Source organism: Enhydra lutris, unplaced genomic scaffold, assembly GCF_002288905.1.
Source record: "Enhydra lutris kenyoni isolate GAN:26980312 unplaced genomic scaffold, ASM228890v2 scaffoldscaffold1, whole genome shotgun sequence".
Taxonomy (NCBI): domain Eukaryota; kingdom Metazoa; phylum Chordata; class Mammalia; order Carnivora; family Mustelidae; genus Enhydra; species Enhydra lutris.
Genome location: NW_019154085.1, coordinates 52,488,673 through 52,507,261, shown reverse-complemented (window position 1 = coordinate 52,507,261; position 18,589 = coordinate 52,488,673). Strand labels below are relative to the sequence as shown.

Genomic DNA, 18,589 nt, shown 5'->3' with positions numbered 1-18,589 from the left:
TTTAATACCTGAAACAAATTCTAAAAGAGACTTCATTGAGATTCTGAAGGCACTATGATCCTTAATGGGTTGGCACAAACACAAGAGACCTAGAAGTCATTATTTAAAAGGGGTGGGTACAAGGGGTTCAGTAGGCATTTTCTATTCATTCTTGACATGAAATTTGTCAGTTACTCCTCACAATTGTTTTGATTGGGGTGATGTCTTCTTTAATTGGTTGGTTTGACTCTTGACTCATTTTCACTTCACAATGTAATTGGGGAGACCCATGTGGTCTGGAAGGGGGCTCTAGAGCTGGGGTCATATCTGGTATCATAACATCTCAAGATAAAGACTCTTGTAAATCAAGCTGCTGTGGCCTTTAAGTGTGTACCTGAGTTTCAAGAAATCACAGAGCTAACCTGCCCAAGTATCCAGTACTTGGTAATCTAATGCTTCAAACAAATTATTGTTTGGATAAAAAAGAAAAGGTACCAGATTTGAAATAGGAAAACTGTACTCTTGACTTGAAATCAAAACAAACTGATTGTAGAAATTGGAATAAGTCACTTAATCTTGAGAGTCCTCAGAAAATTTATATGTAAAAGAAAAAGAACTGAACTTGATAATGGCTAAATTTTCTTCCAGATTTCTAGGATTCAGACTGATCTCTTTACATGGAGCATATGACCACTTTTAGATATCAGATTTTTCTTTTTATTTTAAGGATTTTATTTATCTGGAAGAGAGAGAGAAAACGTGCATACAGAGAGGGAGAGGGAGAAGCAGGCTCCCTACTGAGCAGGGAGCCTGATGCAGGGCTTGATCCCAGGACCCTGGGATCATGGCCTGAATTGAAGGTGGATATTTAACTGACTGAGCCACCCAGGTGCCCCTAGATATCAGACTTTTAGATAGGAATAATACATCTCTCCAAAATTTAATCAACATTTTCCTACTTAGGCAAGCTGACTTGACTTTAGCTATATTAGAAGTACATGCTGTGTAGATGTTATTCTCTGAACATGAGCAAGTATGAAAGAAAGAACACTGTAAAACTTACGAGGCAATCAATGTGGTTTCTTCCCCCTCAGATCTGGGAGTTACCTATTTTAGAAAGGTCGTAATTGTTATAAAAACAAGAGAAATCACAAAAGTACTGTTGTTCTCTCAGAGAATGAGAATTTTTCAGGAAATCACTATATAATAAAGTAATTTGAAGATTTTATTTTCATATTGGCATGAAATATAGACAATTCTGAGTCAAACTTATACTATCTCATATATCCCATCAATTTGCTACTGAAATATCCAGTTATCAGATACTAAGTACTTTCATTCTTGGGCATCTTGAATCTGTGATCTCTTTTCAACTTAGAAATGAATTTTCCGAAACCCCTGAGTTTGAAACGAACCCTTTTATACCTACTCATTTTCTATGGGACCTAACATATTAATTCTAAAATAAATTTCTTTAAGGGACGTCCCCCAACCCAGCTTTACCTTTTTGCTTTGCCAAAGACTTAGAAAATGACTCTTGGGAATTAGGGGTAGGAGGGAGGGCCACAAGAGTACAAGGAAGGCAGAGTAAAAGAAAATAGAGCAGAAGAATAGAAAGGTGTGCTTATACTGAGTGTGGTTTGAAGTGGAAACTGTTTTGAAATGGAACTGAGACAGTTTGCATATGAACCAGTGGGTATCAGAGGTATGGTGTGGTGGGAGTAGTGACAGACATGATCTAACTGTCCTTTCCACTGTCCTCAAATTCAAACACCCATCCGCATCATTCCTAGCAGTTAAAGTACATAGTGGAGATATTTTATATATATATATATATATATATATATATATATGTGGCAACATTTTATAATGTACATTCTACTATTACTTTTTGCCTCTGCCTTGGAGCTTTCTGACCTTCAGAATTACCACACATTATAACTACTGTATTTCTTGGTATCAGGAGAATTGTTACTTGTCATTATTCCACATCTTATCAGGACTGCTGATATTGAAGAAATTCCCAATTCTCCTTTAGATCCTCACTGTGTTATGGCAAATCTTCCATCTTCTGCCTAATGACATGTATGAGTAGAGCAGGCAAGAAATGAAGAACATAAAGCAGCCTACCGGATATTGCAAATGCTACATAATATAAGGTGGTTCTGCTTAAGAAAATTAGGATCTAGCTTTTCATATTTACAAAAAATATTGCTTTTTATATTAGCATAGACTGGTGCAAGCAGATAAGTCATACAAAAAAGAGCAAGAGAAATAATATGTGAGGCAGTCACACTTTTTCATTTTTCAATTACTAATAATTTTAAAGTGTGATAAATTCTAGAGGTTTTGGAAGTATTCTCAGTGCGTTCTAGGGGAATATTAACCAAGACAAAGGTAGAATTATTGGAAGTGTGCTGTCCTCATTGTACAATTAATCCTATGAATAAATCTTGAATGTGAAAAAAAATTGTATGTAGGTGAGATTTTTGAGAACTGGATGGAAAGGGTCTATGATTTATTAAATGATATTTGGGTCAGATATTTTGCATTTTACATTGGTGTCCTCCCATGTCTGATGATCTGATCGCCTGTCAGATAACAGTAACATCTGCCGCTTCTAGCCACAGAGCAGCTCGTGACAGCTGTGTGATGCTGCACTAGAATTCATGCCAGAACAGTCCTCTTTGAATATCAGCAGACCACCTGGGTACCCAGCTGCAGTGTGCGACAATATCTCCTGCTCTCTTGCAGATGCCAGAGATACTTAAAAAGAACTTGGATGGGGTGAGGGAAGAAAACTCGGTACCTCAGAAAGAGTTATCCTTCAGTTATTCAATCTCCCATCTAAAAACTGTCCATCTCACCTGACTGTGGTCATAGCATTTTAGTTTAAATGAAATTTCCTGTATAAATTGGAAAGTGGTCAAATGCTTTTCAAATGTAAGGCCCTGGGACAAACCTGAGAGGAAGAAATAAGCTCTCCCCTCTCAAGCATTTTTCTTCAGGCCTTGGCTGGTGTCTATTCGGCAAATATATACTAGCCATTATATTGGTCTCAAGCACCATGCTGGACTCTGGGGCATAGAGGAAGAATAAAAAAGCATGGCTCTCTGTCTTCAAGTAGCTCACAGCCCATCTAGTTGTGACTGTTAGTACAGGACATATTAAAGTCCAGTCATCAATTTGCATCTGACAGTTGAAGAGTAGACCCTCATGCCTACAGGAAAAGAACTGTTTTAAGAGGTACTTATCCTAACAGTAATCCTTTCATGGACAGAATTTTCTTTTCCTAGTTTAAGTCAGCAAGAGACATTTTGTTTCTTGTCAAGGACCTGAGACATTTTTATAGGAAGCTATAAGTTTTGCTTCAGATAAATACTTGCCCTCGGGAGCCCATATAAAGCTCTAATTCTATCAATGGAAAACTATGATTCCTTTCCAAAAATCATCTTACAGGCATCTTTTTTTTTTTTTTTGGCCATAAAAATGCTTAGTGAGATAAATGTGAAACATATAAAAATATCCATATTGATGTCACCTCCAGCACTCATTACAAATATCCATAAGAACCACTATGAAGGAAGATAATATTCTACTTTAACAGTTTTCGGTCTTTTAAAAATAAATTGGTAGTAGTCAATGTTGGCTATCTCATACTTTAAAAGAGGAGTGAAAAAGTAACCACAAAAATCGCCACATTAGCTTGATACTTTGCTCACTCACAAACAAGGACAGTGCTGTTTGGCAAAGTTTATTTGACCAGATACAGTGTTAAAGCACAATGAAGGTAAGTTTCCAGTCTTTCTTTACTAGAATTGCAAGATGTCATTCTTGTGACATTTAAAGGTTTTGTTTTGTTTTTTTTTAAAGATTTTATTTATTTATTTGACAGAGAGAGAGAGATCACAAATAGGCAGAGAGGCAGGCAGAGAGAGGAAGGGAAGCAGGCTCCCTGCTGAGCAGAGAGCCCGATGCGGGGCTCGATCTCATGGGATCACGACCTGAGCCGAAGGCAGAGGCTTTAACCCACTGAGCCACCCAGGCGCCCCATTTAAAGGTTTTTTAATAGAGAACATCAATGCTCTTTAAAATGCTTGCTAAAGAAGATGTGTTTATCCAAACGTTGCTCCTCTTAACAAACCTCGATATCAAGACCATTGTCTCTGTGGAGAATTTTTGCCTTTCTACTTTTTTTGAATTTAAGAACAGCTGACCTGACTTTCTATGCATTTCCACCTTGACACATCTCATACTGCCTTAGTTTCTTCTTTAGGAAAACGAGGCAACTTTTCTCTTCAAAATTAAACCCTGCCCTTGGGATGTTGAACTCAGAATAGAGGAGGACTAAACTAGGAGCAGAGGGCATGGGGTTAATGTTCAGACCTGCCAATTTCTAGCCGCATGATAGTTTCTTCGAAACTCAAAACCATTATTTAGAGAATTAGACAGTAATGACAACTCACCCACATTATTCTGGTAAGGGCACAGGAAAACATGATGAACATAAAACTGGTACAAACTACAAACTGTTGCACAGATGTCCTTTAGTATCTATAATATTTTTCAGCACCTGTAAGTATTTATCTCATCAATTGTGCCTTCCTCTTTCTTCTTCAATATCACTACTTTTTCTAATAATACTTCCTATCAGCTTATATTTTATCTTATTCCCTATGACAAAATAAAAGAACAACAAATATAAAATAATCAGTTTTGTCATATTTATCCTTCAAGTTACTATGTGTTTTCTTTCCTACCTCCTGGGAAACTTCTTAAAGTTTTTCTTTTCTCTACATATCTTCGCAATTCAATTTTCTTCACAACTTATATTCTAGTATCTTGATTCTATGATCTGCAACTGCTCATAAAGCTTTTGACGGGCTCTCATTATTCTTTCTCGCTTCTTTGCAGCATTTAACACAGTTGACAATCACCATAACTTTCTAAGTTTTTGTGATATATATTTGTTCTGCTCTGACAGCCTTGACTTAGCATTCAGTTTCCTTTTTTCTCCCGCCCCTAAATGTAGGTGCCACCTAAGGACATGCCTTGCTATTCTGCTCTCCCTATTTTCTTTCTTGGCAAACTCATCGATTCTCACACGCTCATTTAATTATAAATTCTGTAACGCTAACTCTCAAATCTGTCACTTTCCCTATACTTTACCTCAACACTGCAACACATTTCCAGCTTCTTCAGGTACATCTTTAACTTTCCATGACCTTAAAGAGCCAAGAGTTTCCTTCTGTTCTCCAACTGTAAAAAGAAAATTTGTACTTTCTGGGGTTTTCTCATGCAGGGTCAGAGAAATGATCAAGGAGCGAATCTTACATCAGTCCTAATCACTATCCAATTACATTATTACGGAATTTGTGTGGGGAAAAATTTATTTAAATCTTCTCATGTTAATTCAAAAGTTATAGAAGGTATCGTAATTGCTCAAACCCCAATAGCTTTGTTTGGCCAATTAAAAGTTATAGACTATAAAATTAGATGGCCAGGATTTAAATATAAACACAAAGAATTTGGCTGATCTCTTAGAGAACAAAACCAAAAAATTAGAATTGCATATTACAGGATTGTGAAGTAATGGGATGAGTAGAAAAATGTAGTCAAACCTCTCATAATTGAAACAGTTAATGCAGAAACATATTTTAGCATTCAAGAAGTGCTGATTATTCTACACCAAAATTTGATTTCAATTTTATCCTATTTGAACTATAAACCAGTGAGCAGTTTGATTATAAAGGATCTTAAGGACTTTTAACTCATCAAGTTTGACTTTTTGCAGACAGAGAAAGATTGTTCATTTGGATTTATTTTTAAAGGGTAATTTAAAAATTACACATTAGAAGTCTATAACTACCAAATAAATTTAAATAAAAAACTTAATGAAATTAAAAAAAAAGATCTACTACTACCTTTTAAATGATACTTAAAAACTCAGTTTTACTGGTACTTAATACTCGAATTGTGAACAGTTGGATCAAAGTCCTCCCTCCACATTATTTCACACCTTCAAAAGAATCATTCCTAATATCTAGAATGTTATTGCTGAAATCAGTCAGCCTCATTTAAATAAATGTTATAATTGGTTTCCTTTTTTAGCTACATTTCTGGTTGACTAGAACAACAGTAAAATGATTGGTAGTCATGTACTTAAGATAGATATCACTAAGTGTGACAGTATAATCATAGCTTAAGATGTTGCACATTTATTGCAGTGGTTACCATAGAGATTTAAATTTAGCTCTTAATAAAAAGTGTATGAATTCAATTTTGAATGCATTAATTTTGGCTAGTAAAGAGCATTAGGTTTCCCAACTGAATGCACATATATAGAAACAAGAGTTTGGGAATTCTGTCCTAGAAATCTTTAAGGGATCAGATATAGGTATGTAAAAATAATTGGTTCATTTCATCATTTTTAATGAATACTTTATTAATTCTGTCACTTGAATCCTAGTTCTGCAAAATACGTATTTAATGAGTTAGTTACATGTTCTTCATGTAATTTTCAAGAGGGAAAACATAAGGTGGGGAGACCAGATAGTTTAACCTAAACTTAAGTATGGCTGAAAGCACAAAGAAGCACCATAGGAGTATACATCTGAGAGCTTACTGTTTTCTAGACCCTGTTCCTTTCCTTTCCTGCCCTGCTGTCTACACGACAAGATCCTTAGATTTTTAATTTATAAATTCTTCCCAGACTATCCTAGATCACAGAAATCTTTCCTTCTTTTGAACTTGATGCACTTTGTATCTGTACTTTCAGAGAACACCTAGACCATACTGGACTTTCTAAGACAGAGGAAGAGCTACATCTCATATATACCACCCACAGTGTCTAATGCAGGTCTAAGTATGTAACTATTATATTGATTGATGGGTAAAATGAGGTTAGATTGATACCTGGCTGTTATAGAGAGGTAATCTGAAGTATAATGCAGACATTATCAAAGGCATTAAAGATAAAACTAACTGGGAAAAAGTTCCTCATATTTTAACCCATGTTGAGATGCATTATAATCACATGTATAAAAGAATTCTGTACAGTGTTATTAAATGTAAAGCCTCATCAACAAATAAACTCCTGGAGAGGTGACCTGGCAGCCTGTTTTGTTCATTTCTACATCTCTACCTCTAGTAGCCAGTACACTGGTTAGTACATAGCAGGTACATGTTAATTATTGGCTGAATAAATCAATCAACCAAATATTGTTCTGAGAGAATGATGATTTCTTAACCCTTGAAAAAGAAAGCTTTACGTCCCCAAAAACATTAGGATATTTGTGATCCTAAAGATTTAGAATGTGAGAATATGGGTGCCTGGGTGGCTCAGTGGGTTAAGCCTTTGCCTTCAGCTTTGATTATGATCTCAGGGTCTAAATTTATTTCTGCCTAAGAAATTCTTATAACTGATATTTTTGCTTATCAATATTTGAATTGTATGGGCATTTCTAGATAGTTCTTTACTTTTTTTTTTTAAAGATTTTATTTATGTATTTGACACAGAGAGAGAGATCACAAGTAGGCAGAGAGGCAGGCAGAGAGAGAGGGGGAAGCAGGCTTCCTGCTGAGCAGAGAGCCTGATGCGGGGCTGAAGGCAGAGGCTTAACCTACTGAGCCACCCAGGCGCCCCAGTTCTTTACTTTCTTTATATACTGGCAAGAACCTGCATACTATAATCCCCCAAAAGTCTACAAACATTTTTGCCTCATTTACCATACTCTTCTGCTCGGTAAGAACTTTTGCCTTTCATTTTTCCATTATTTATTATGTCAGCTCTCATTTTCTTTCCACTTCATTGCTTGTGCAATTTGGAAATAAATGGATTTCACATCATAAGACATTTCATTTGGTTATATCCTTCAGATAAATATACCACTGTTTTCATTGTGATTTGGAAGAAAAAGAAAATTAGGGCACTTAAAGAACATTTATTTCATCCTGCTGATTAAAATACCGGTTATTGAAAAAATAGTTTATATTTTTAAGGTAATGATAACAATAAAATTAGTATTTCCATAGTACAGTACAGCTTATTAAAAATTTCAATGTCTCATTTAATCCACACAACTGTCCTGAGAGATAGACTGTTAGACTCCCATCAATAGGGTATTTTAAAGTAACTGGGCTAACATATAATGAGAATCTAAAGTAAATAGGTCTACAGTTGACTAGATACCATCCACACATTTTCTCTTCATTTCTTTCTCCTTGGTGGATCCATTCAGAGAGAAAGAGAGAAAAAGAGAAAGAGAGAGAGAGAGTGAGTTTGTGTGTGTGTGTAAATATTTTGACAGCTTTACTGAAGTATAATTAACATACAGTGAACTGCATAATTTAAATTGTATAACTGACACCATCCTCACAATCAAGATAAACGAATATATCCATTACCCCCAACTGTTTTCATGTGTCCCCTCCTTCTACCTGCCTCTTCTGTCCCCTCCCAATACCTTATTCCTAGACAGTTTATCTGCTTTTTGTCACTTAAGGATTAGTCTGCAGTTACTAAAATTTTGTATGAACTGACTCTTACAGCATGTAAACTATTTTGTCTGACGTCAGTATGAGACAATGCAATTATTTCAAAATTCAAAATGTTATATGGTGTTATCAATAGTTCCTTTATTTTTCTGAGTAGTATTCCATGTATGGACATACCACAGTTTATCTATTCACCTTTTATTTACTTATTTTTTAAAGATTTTATTTATTTATTTGACAGAGATCACAAGTAGGCAGAGAGGCAGGCAGAGAGAGAGGAGGAAGCTGGTTCCCTGCCGAGCAGAGAGCCTGATGTGGGGCTTGATCCCGGGACCCTGGGATCATGACCTGAGCCGAAGGCAGAGGCTTTAACCCACTGAGCCACCCAGGCGCCCCTATCTATTCACCTTTTAATGGAAATCTGGATTGTTTCTGGCTTTTGGCTATTGCAAATAAAACTGCTATGAACATGAGTATACAACTCTTTGTATGGACATATGATTTTCTTTCCTTTGAGCAAACACTTAGGAGTTGCTAAAGAAATCTTGAATAAAACCGGGTGCCTGGGTGGCTCAGTCGGTTAAGATCTGACTTCTGCTCAGGTCATGATCCCAGGGTCCTGGGATGGAGCCCCTTACTGGGCTTCCTGCTCAATGGGTAGCTTGCTTCTCCCTCTCCCAATCCCTCTCCCTCTCTGTCAAATTAATAAATAAAATCTTTAAAAAAAAAAGGAGTAAAAATGCTTCAGAGTTATTGTTACCATTTACATTCCCACCTCTTTTGCATGTTCTTCCAAATTCTTACCAACACGGTCCTTTTTGATCATAGCTATTCTAATAGATGGGTAGTGTGATTTCACTATGGGTTTAATTCCATTTATCCAGTAACTAATAATATTAAGGATTTTCTCATGTGCTTACTTGCCATCTTTTGGTCTGCCTTCATGAAGTATCTATTCAAATCTTTGAGTCATTTTTATTGGGTTGATTCTTTTTTTTTTTCTTATCACTGAGTTTTGAGAGGGCTTTTACTTGTTTGTTTGTTTATTTTTGGACACAAGCCCATTATCAGGTAAATTATTTGTTGCCAGTTTCTTCCTCTCAGAAGCGTATCCCTTCAGTCTCTTCACAGTGGCTTTGAAGAGCAAACATTTTTCATTTTGATGAATTCTAATTTGTTGTACTTTTATGGGTTACTTTTCAGAGGTCAGAAGTTTTTCTCTTATGTTTTCTTTTATAATTTTATAATTTTATGTTTTGTATTTTGAATTAATTTTTATATGGCGTGAGATGTGAATCTAAGATATTTTTGTCTACATGGATAGCCAGATGTTCTAGCACTGTGTACTGAAAAACTATCATCTCTACTGCTTTGTTTTTATTCTTGTAATGCCTGTCAAGCTTTGCTATTTGAGTAATCCTGACCTCATAGTTTGAGTTGGGAGGTAGTATCCCTTCTTCAACTTTCGAAAGTTTGTGTAGAAATGTTCTTCTTTTGCCCAAATTATTTGGTAGAATCCACCAGTGAAGTCATCTGATAATAGAGTTTCCTTTGTAAAAAGTATTTTTTTTAAAACTACAGATTCCATTTCCTTACTAGATATTGGGGTATTTGCTTGATATATTTTTTTTCTTGCAAACATTGATAGTTTGTGTCTTTTCAGAAAGTAGTCTACTTTACCAAAATTGTCAAGTTTCTTGTCATAATGTTAACAGTGTTATTTTATAACCTTTTAAATATCTGTAGAGGCCATAATAAAGTTACTTTGCTCATTCCCAATATTGGTAATTTGTCTCTTCTATTTTTCCTATTAAGTTCGGCTAGAAATTTATCAGTTTTATTGATCTTTTCAAGGACAGCTTTTGATATCACTCCTTTCATCTAAAATTTCCTCTTTTATATTTCATAATCTCCTCTTCAAATCTTTATTTTTTTCCTTTTTCTTATATATTTTGGGGTTACTCTCCTTTTCTCTATTTTCTGAAGGTGGAAGCTGAAGTCAATAATTTTAGATTTCATTTTCTTCTTTCTAATACACGTTTAGTGCTATAAATTTCCCCTAAATATTGCTTTAGTCGTACCACAAACTTTAATATGCTGTGTTTTCATTTTCATTCAGCTAAAAAATATGATTAATTTCACTTTTGACTGCTTCTTTGATCCATGGGCTATTTAGAAGTGTATTATATAGTTTCCCAATATTGATCTTTCCCCATGCTCCATGAATCACCCTGGCTGCAGAGTACACAGGCACTCTTGCTGGTCCTATGTGAGCACTGTGTAATGAGACCTCTAATCTTGCTGATGGTTTTTCCCTTAATCTTCGTTGTTTTCTCACACATATGCACTGATCAGCACTCAGAATTTCCTGTGTTCTATCTGTGCAACTTTCTCCTTTCCATATTCTGTCCACCAAATTATAGCTGCCTAGGTCTTCCCAGACATTTGGCCTCGTCTTTTCAACTCAGGAGTCAGCTGGGATCTGCTGAGATCCCCCTTCTGTAGCTGACATCTAGACACTTTCTCAAGGCCATAAGCTGAGGCAAACTTAAGGGCTCTCCTTTTTTCTTTCCCCTCTCTCAGACCATTGTCCTGCATGACCTGCTATCCAATGCCTTGAAACAATTATTTCATTTTTTTTTTTCCATTTTTGATTGGTCTGGGTGTGTTTGTGTGTCTGTGTGTGTGAACCCTGTACCCGTTACATCAAGTCTAGATAACACTTTTTAACTCCAGTGTTTTATTTAAATAATATGAGTATGGGTAAATGTTTAAAGGATGTCTGTAGTTATCTTAAAGGATGTTGCAGCAGTCTAAAAAGAAAGTTTTTTCTTTTCTAAAATTTTAATCTCTTTTCTGGGTAGGAGTTTTAGAACCACACCTTGACTAATACTTAGAGCAGAAGCACTTTGTGTAAGTATTGCATATTCTTGTTTTAAAGGGATTTTCATGTATATTCTTTCATTTGATTATCTGTAGTCAAGGTCGGATTATTAAGGCCACGGTTGTTACTAAGTGATGCTCAGGAGTGTCATGACTTGCTCGAAGTTGCACAGCTTACAATCACTACAGGAATAACACCCACTATTTATGACACACTTCATGTGTGGTAAGTAGGGTGCTTAGCTCTATCTATACAACCTCATTTAATCTTCCCCACAAACATATCAGAAAAGTGTTAGAATTTCCCTTGTTCCAGATATAAACAAACCAGAGCTTAGAAGACATACTACCTTATCCAAATTTATACAGCTGGGAAGTTCTCCAGCCATCTTGAACCCAGGTTGCCTGGTCCGCATTCTTAGAGCCACTAGACTACTTCTCACAGAAGTGAGATGATCCTCTGACTATCTTCTTCCTCTCTTTTTCCATGACCTCAATTGGTTCAACAATGGCAGATTTTTTTCATTTTAAAACGGATAAGACATTGTCCACTCTTGGGAATACTGCTCCTGTGTTATTGCTCATGAAAAGCAAGGATTTTTGTGGATAATGCTTATTGGGTAGTGCTTATGGTGGCATCAGGAATATCACTTAAAGATAGATGACTCTTTTGATAGGGATAAATTCATACCCTACTGGGTTCATTTTGTCATCAGTTACATGGATATTCATTTCTGAGTTCTTCCTATCTAAAATTTCAACCCCTATCCATCTCTAACATCTACCATTTCATATTCCTCTAACCTTATTTTTTCTCTTTAACACTTACCACTAAAATTTTAACATATTTATTTATTATGTTTACTATTTGTCTCCACTAACATATAAGTGCCATAAGGACACAAAGTTTTGTCTGTTTTGTTCACAACTGTATCCCGTACAACTAATCAATAAGAACTCAATAAACATTGGCTAAATAAATTAACATTTATGCTTAAACAGTATTCTTAAGATTTACTTTATTTTGATTGTTATATAATGAAGTGGAGAGCAATATATGAGACCAAGTTTCCAGAAGCATTAGGATGTACCTGTACACATTCACACACCTATTGGATGTGTATCATCTATTCTAAGAGGCTAAAGCCTATAAGAGGAAGATAAGATCACTAGATGAGACAACCATCTCAGAACTGTGGAGGAAGATTACATTTGCTTGTTAGCTCCTCCCTTCTCTCTTGATAATACTATCAGCTGTTAAGACTGTCATGTTATGAAGATATAAATCTTAATGGGGAAGTAGTGATATAATAGTAACATAGCCACTGGTCTCAGAATGCTGGAGTTCAATTCTCAGCTATTCCGCTTATAAGCTTTATAAGTATTACAAGTCACTATTATTTTATGCTAAAGATATTCATCCTGAGAAGTCAAGGGATTCTTCAACCCTTTGAAACCATATTCAAATTTATTGTGTGTAAGAGGTAAGATGTATCTTTCTTAGGAGGTCTCTAGTTTTCATCTCATTTTCAACACCTCTCAGTACTTATAATACTCAGTGCATCAAAAGCCAAGTGCTACTGTTATAAATAAATCTACACAGATACATTCTTTTGGATTGTCTTGAACTCCTTAGGGCCAGACAAAATGCTAATATTTTATAAGCTCTTAATATTTCTATGGTTTTTACTTATCCCACCTACACAGACTAGAGTTGTATTTTGTAAAATATTATTTATAATATTATATACATAAAAATATTATTTATAATATATACATAAAATATTATGTATAATATTTTGTAATATTTTGTAATATTTTGTAAAATATTAACTTCACTATTATTTTATTCACCTTTTCACAATGGAGGTTGAGTGATTTCCCTATACTAATATGACAGAGTCAAGAAAATCTCATACAGATTTTTTTTAAATAAATCATTGCATTTTACTGTCAATAATACCTATGTATCTCTCTCAAGGAAATGTGGTTCTTTGAGAGTAAAAGCATCATGCCTTATTCATTTTTGAAGCCTCAGCATCTGAAAAGTGTATAGCACATACTACATGCTCAACATACGTCTGTTGCATAATGATTGACCCGGATATTAGCCTCAGGTTTTCTGATTTTAAATCCCCAACATATTATCATTTCATTAGGTCACATATCTTTTCATGAAATTATTCTGAAGGGAGAGTCTCATTTTTTTGTAATATACTGTCCTAGCATTTTCTCTTACTCAGTATCGTCCTCAGCTAGAGTATTAACTATCAAGAACACATTTACGTTCAAGTCATAGAAAGAGAAGAGTCTAACAGAAAGCAAAATAAATACTTTGTTTCTATTGGAAGTATATGGAAACTAAAGCCAGTGGTTCATTTAAAAATATTCAAACCAGTCATTTTTTACCGTAGTCTCCCCTTATTCATGGGTGATATTTTCCAAGACCCCCAGTGGATGCCTAAAACCAAGGATGGTACCAAACCCTATATATACTATGCTTTTTTCTATATATGCATACCTACAATAAAGTTTAATTTATAAACTAGGCATGGTGAGCAATTAGCAATAATCACTAATCATAAAATGAACAATTATAAGAATATACTGTAATAAAATTTATGTGACTATGTTCTCTCTCTGAAAATATCTTATTGTACAGTACTCACCCTCTACTTGTGATGATACGAGATAATAAAATATCTACATGAAGAGATGAAGTGAGGTAAATGATGTAGGCATTGTGACATAGCATTAGGCTACTACTGTTGACCTTCTGACAATACGTCAGAAGGAAGATCATCTGCTTCTGGATTACACTTGACCGCAGGTGACCGCAGGTAACTGAAACCGCGGAAAGCAAAACCACATATAAGGGGGTGTTACTGTGCTTTATTTCTTCGTAATTTCATACAACCAATCAAAACTAACCTCCTGTGTCATTTTCCAGGGATCTGATCATTCTTACGGCCACCAGTTGCATTCACTCTGTCTGTCCCCCTGGTATCTGTTTCACCTACCATATTCCCCAATCCTCCTTTTTGGTGCATTTATGTATCTGTTGCCTTTTCTGATCATGTTCTCCTGGTTTTTCATATGAGTCCACTAAGCTGCTCCCTAACATAGCTTTCAATTAGTTGGATAGAGAACATCCATCTGATATGGAAGCTATGGGATGAAAGTAAGGGGAGTCCACTGGCAGAGAATCAAGCTTAAATAGTTAAGGGGAAAAAAGGTAGGTAATAGGATCACATACAATAGCAATATTGCTATATTGATTTTTTTCCTTATATAATCCCAGCACAACATCTAAGGAACATCGGCTAATGAATGGGTAAATACTCTCATTGCTACATCTCAGGGAAAAAGAAAATTTTTTGTTCAGCTTTTGAATATACTGCCTTCCTCCCTTCCTTGTTTCCTTCCTTCCTTCCACTCCTCTGTTCTTTTTTTAACCGTTATCTCTTATTTTCTTCACTTTGAGAACTTCACCAAGTGAAAAGGTTGGGTCCCCAAATGTCCCTAAAGGTTGTGCAAAGATATATCATGTGCCTGATGTCAAGAAGACATTCCTGAGTATGGTGCTAAATCTCATGGGGCAAGTTCTAATCTGACTGTAAGTACATAAGCAAATATGGAAAGAACAAAACTCCATTAGCTAATGATGTTCTCAGACATTTGGCTATAAGGAAAGTTTATAGGCAAAAAAATTGTATAAGAAGACCATTCTAGTGGTTCTAAAATAATTCAGACTACTGAGATCCACTAAATTCCGTATTAATATAAATTCAAAGTAATTCTTATTCTAAAATTTTTACTTTTCTTACACATCATATAATTATATTTTGTTAGTGAAAAACAAACTTTACTTTCTAAATGAGAAACTAAAAGTTACAACTCTTGCACTTCACAGATAATTATATCTAAACTCTAATAATTTTATTACATGATTTTGGCAAAATCAATACAGTGTTTTGAATATTTCATGTTAAATTCTACGAAGAAAGAAAACAACAATATCATTAATTTAATTCATTTAAAAATAATAATATATGTGGTTTGAAGAAAAAACAGTATTCTAGCACTTATCATATGTTAGCATGAAGGCACATTTATATGTCTGCTTTTTAGATTTATAAATATAATAAAATATAAAAATTATTCATATGCTTTCCAATATCATATGCATGAAGTTAATCCTTAACTATTCATTTGCTCGGAAGGCCTTTTAATAAGTGAATTTGCATTATTCAAACTGATTCATCAAACACTAATGTCTATAATTGTGAAATCAATCATGCTACTTGAAGAATTATCCAGAGTTCCTTTGACCACAGGTTATTCTTAAAGGTATTTGAAAATAACCTCAGGCAGCACCTGCAAATTCAGGTAACATAAATACTTCCAAGTTTCAGTTCAAAAACACAATGTGATTTTAAAGGGTAATGCTTTATTTAAAAAAATAAAGCCCTTCTTTATTTCAAAAACTGAAAGCCCTAATGTCTTTGCACTATGAATAAAAGAATTATTTTTGAAAACTTTAAAAAGAGCTATAATTTCCCATTTAATAGTAAATATTGCATGCAAAAAGACTCTAGCAAAGCTTCTAAATAAGTATCAAAATGACCAACTGATCAGTAATTTGCATCTCTTCACAAAAAAAAAGATTTGACAGTAAATTACTGGGTCTATATGTGCATGCTACAGCATAGTGTGTTCAGAGTTAAAAAAATAAAGTAAAATGGAATTACCCTAAAAGACATTTCAAGATTCTCTCCACCCCAGATATCCATTCCTGCATCGTAAGTTCCTATCTCTTCAAAGTAGTTTCTGTCAATAGAAAATAGGCCACCAGCCATAGTAGGGGTCCTAGTTGAAAAAAAACAAAAAGAAAAGAATATTTTTTGAAAACAATGTGTGGAGTTTAATGAGACTATAGCAAATAGTTTTGAGACATTTTTAGATTAAAAAAAAATAGTACTCAAAAATCTCAAACTGGAAACATAAAGCCAAGGAGCCAGAGGTTTTAAAATTGATAAGTAGCATTTTATTTCACATTTTCTATAAAACTAAATTTAGATTAGTCTCTATTCTTCTTACAGGTGATAAATAAATAATATGGAAGGAACACTGGCCACTTAAGAGAGAGGCATCTATATTCCCTCCGAAAGGCATAGTGAAGAGAAGTTAGTGCTCTTAGCCTTACCAGTTGTGATCTTTTGTCACCTAATTATACATAATTTTAATGTGAATTCTAGAAACCTGTGGAAATGTTTTCTCTATGAAATGATCTATAATCTATTTAAACATAAAAATATTAAACACTATAAAATATTTATAGGCAATAAGTATCTAACAATAGCTACAGAAATATTTTTTTAAAGGTAAGAGCTTTACATCTATTCACTTATTTCTCTCTTTACTCAAGTAAAATGATAGAGTTAATCACACAACCCTATGGATAAACATAAATCCCATTTGATTAAAAAGAACATTTTGCACAGCATCTAAAACTTTTTCCTAGGAATAAATGCCTTTCGACTCTCACATTTGAAATTTCTCTATAGGAACTAAGAAGTCAGATGTTAAGTTTATAAAGGATTACTTAATTTTAAGAGATTAATCAAAGTCAATGGTTAATGTATGAACTATGCAAGTCTTCCTATATAAGCCATATAAATTGAAACTAAAATAGAAAATTCTAATTTTTCACAAATGGATCTATCTATACTGACAATTATTATTTTTTAATGTTAATTGTTAGAAGAGAGGTTTTAAACCTTCCCAGCACATTAGAGGCCCCCGAAACACCTTTAAAAAACACATTTCCATGCTTGGTTATTGCTCTCCACAGATTCAGATTTAATTGGCCTGGGGTGGGGCGCCATCTTTCCTGATGCGTAAAGTCCCCTGGTGATTCTAATGTGCTGCTGAAGAGGAGAAACGAGGGTCTAAGGGATTTGGAATGCTCATCCAAGTAGTCTGAGACTGTGAAAAAAACAACAACAAACGTTGCTTTTCTCAAGATTATATCCTCTTCTGCCACAGGATACGCTCGTGTCCTCTAACTGAACAATGTAGTTTATTGAAAAATCACCAAATAATATTGTACTTGGATATAGACCATATTGCAAAGTTCTCTATTTCTCCCAGTGCTCTCACTGTTTTATACTCAAGCAATTAACTGTCCATCAGCTGGAGTAGCAGAGCCTCCTTAGTCTCAGAACTATTTTATTACTTCTGGTCTTACTGCCTTGCTATCATGAACAGTATCATTGACCTTCTGAGTTATAATGAGAAACACTAACACAACCAAACAGATGGTAATTATGGAGTAGCCACGACCCTCACCTGATTGGGGTTTTGGAATTCTGCGGTAATAACTATACAAGGTGTAATAGTGCTGGGTAGTCCATTTAATGAAACTAGGAACAAAAATTGCTGCAATTATCTTATCATAATGTAACCAAGTGCTTAAGAATGTTAAGTGATGCATTTTTAATGATCAGTTCAGAGTGCCTACCCACTTTTCTATTTACTAATCAAGTACTGATGCATTTAGCTTAAATACATGCATTGAATTTCATTTTAATGTTGGTCATAATTCCTACAAATATATAAGAAATGTATAATAAATGACAAAAATAATTTATATATTTAACCATAAGAATGACTCAAAAGTTTCACTTATGCTTAAAAAGTAACAAAAATAAGAACATAAAGTCACAATTCCTCAAAAAAAAGTCCTGTATTTTCTGAAGACAGATGCTTCTAGAGAGATTTTTTTTTTTTTTTTTTTTTTTTTGGATTTGCAATGTCAGCTCTCTCAAACAGTCCAGAGACTGTGCCTTATATAATATCTACAGCCATACCCAGGTGTTATGCAACATGTTCTATAATAAGTTAACTCTTCTGTACTGTCCCTAATGAACTATTTGCATATGCCTGTGTGGACCTTAAGCATTCAGGAAGCCTAGAAAATTAAAAACCTATGTAAGGACTAACCCTATTAATCAATTTAACCCATTGGCTGGGGAGGGGGGAAATAATCAGCCCAACAGCTGTGACTACTGCCTACCACACAGTCAGTAGGTGAAGATGAACTGAGTTAGTAGAAGTAAAGCACTTAGCACAATTCCCAGCACATAACAAATAGTTAATAAGGTTAGGTGGTGTATCTTTGAATCTGTCATCGCTGTTGTTGATAATCATTCATTGGTCTTGAGTGTCC

General features: G+C 34.6%; 1 protein-coding gene across 2 annotated transcripts in view; it reads right to left on the bottom strand.

The window, feature by feature from the left end:
• The window catches only part of LOC111145595 (polypeptide N-acetylgalactosaminyltransferase 13), a 447,585-nt gene that overhangs the window by 164,009 nt on the left and 264,987 nt on the right, over window positions 1-18,589 (bottom strand). For both annotated transcript variants that reach the window (XM_022500591.1, XM_022500602.1), the window contains exon 6: window positions 16,110-16,227. In XM_022500591.1, the coding sequence (XP_022356299.1) occupies window positions 16,110-16,227 (118 nt within the window). The remainder of the gene's footprint in view (window positions 1-16,109; window positions 16,228-18,589) is intronic.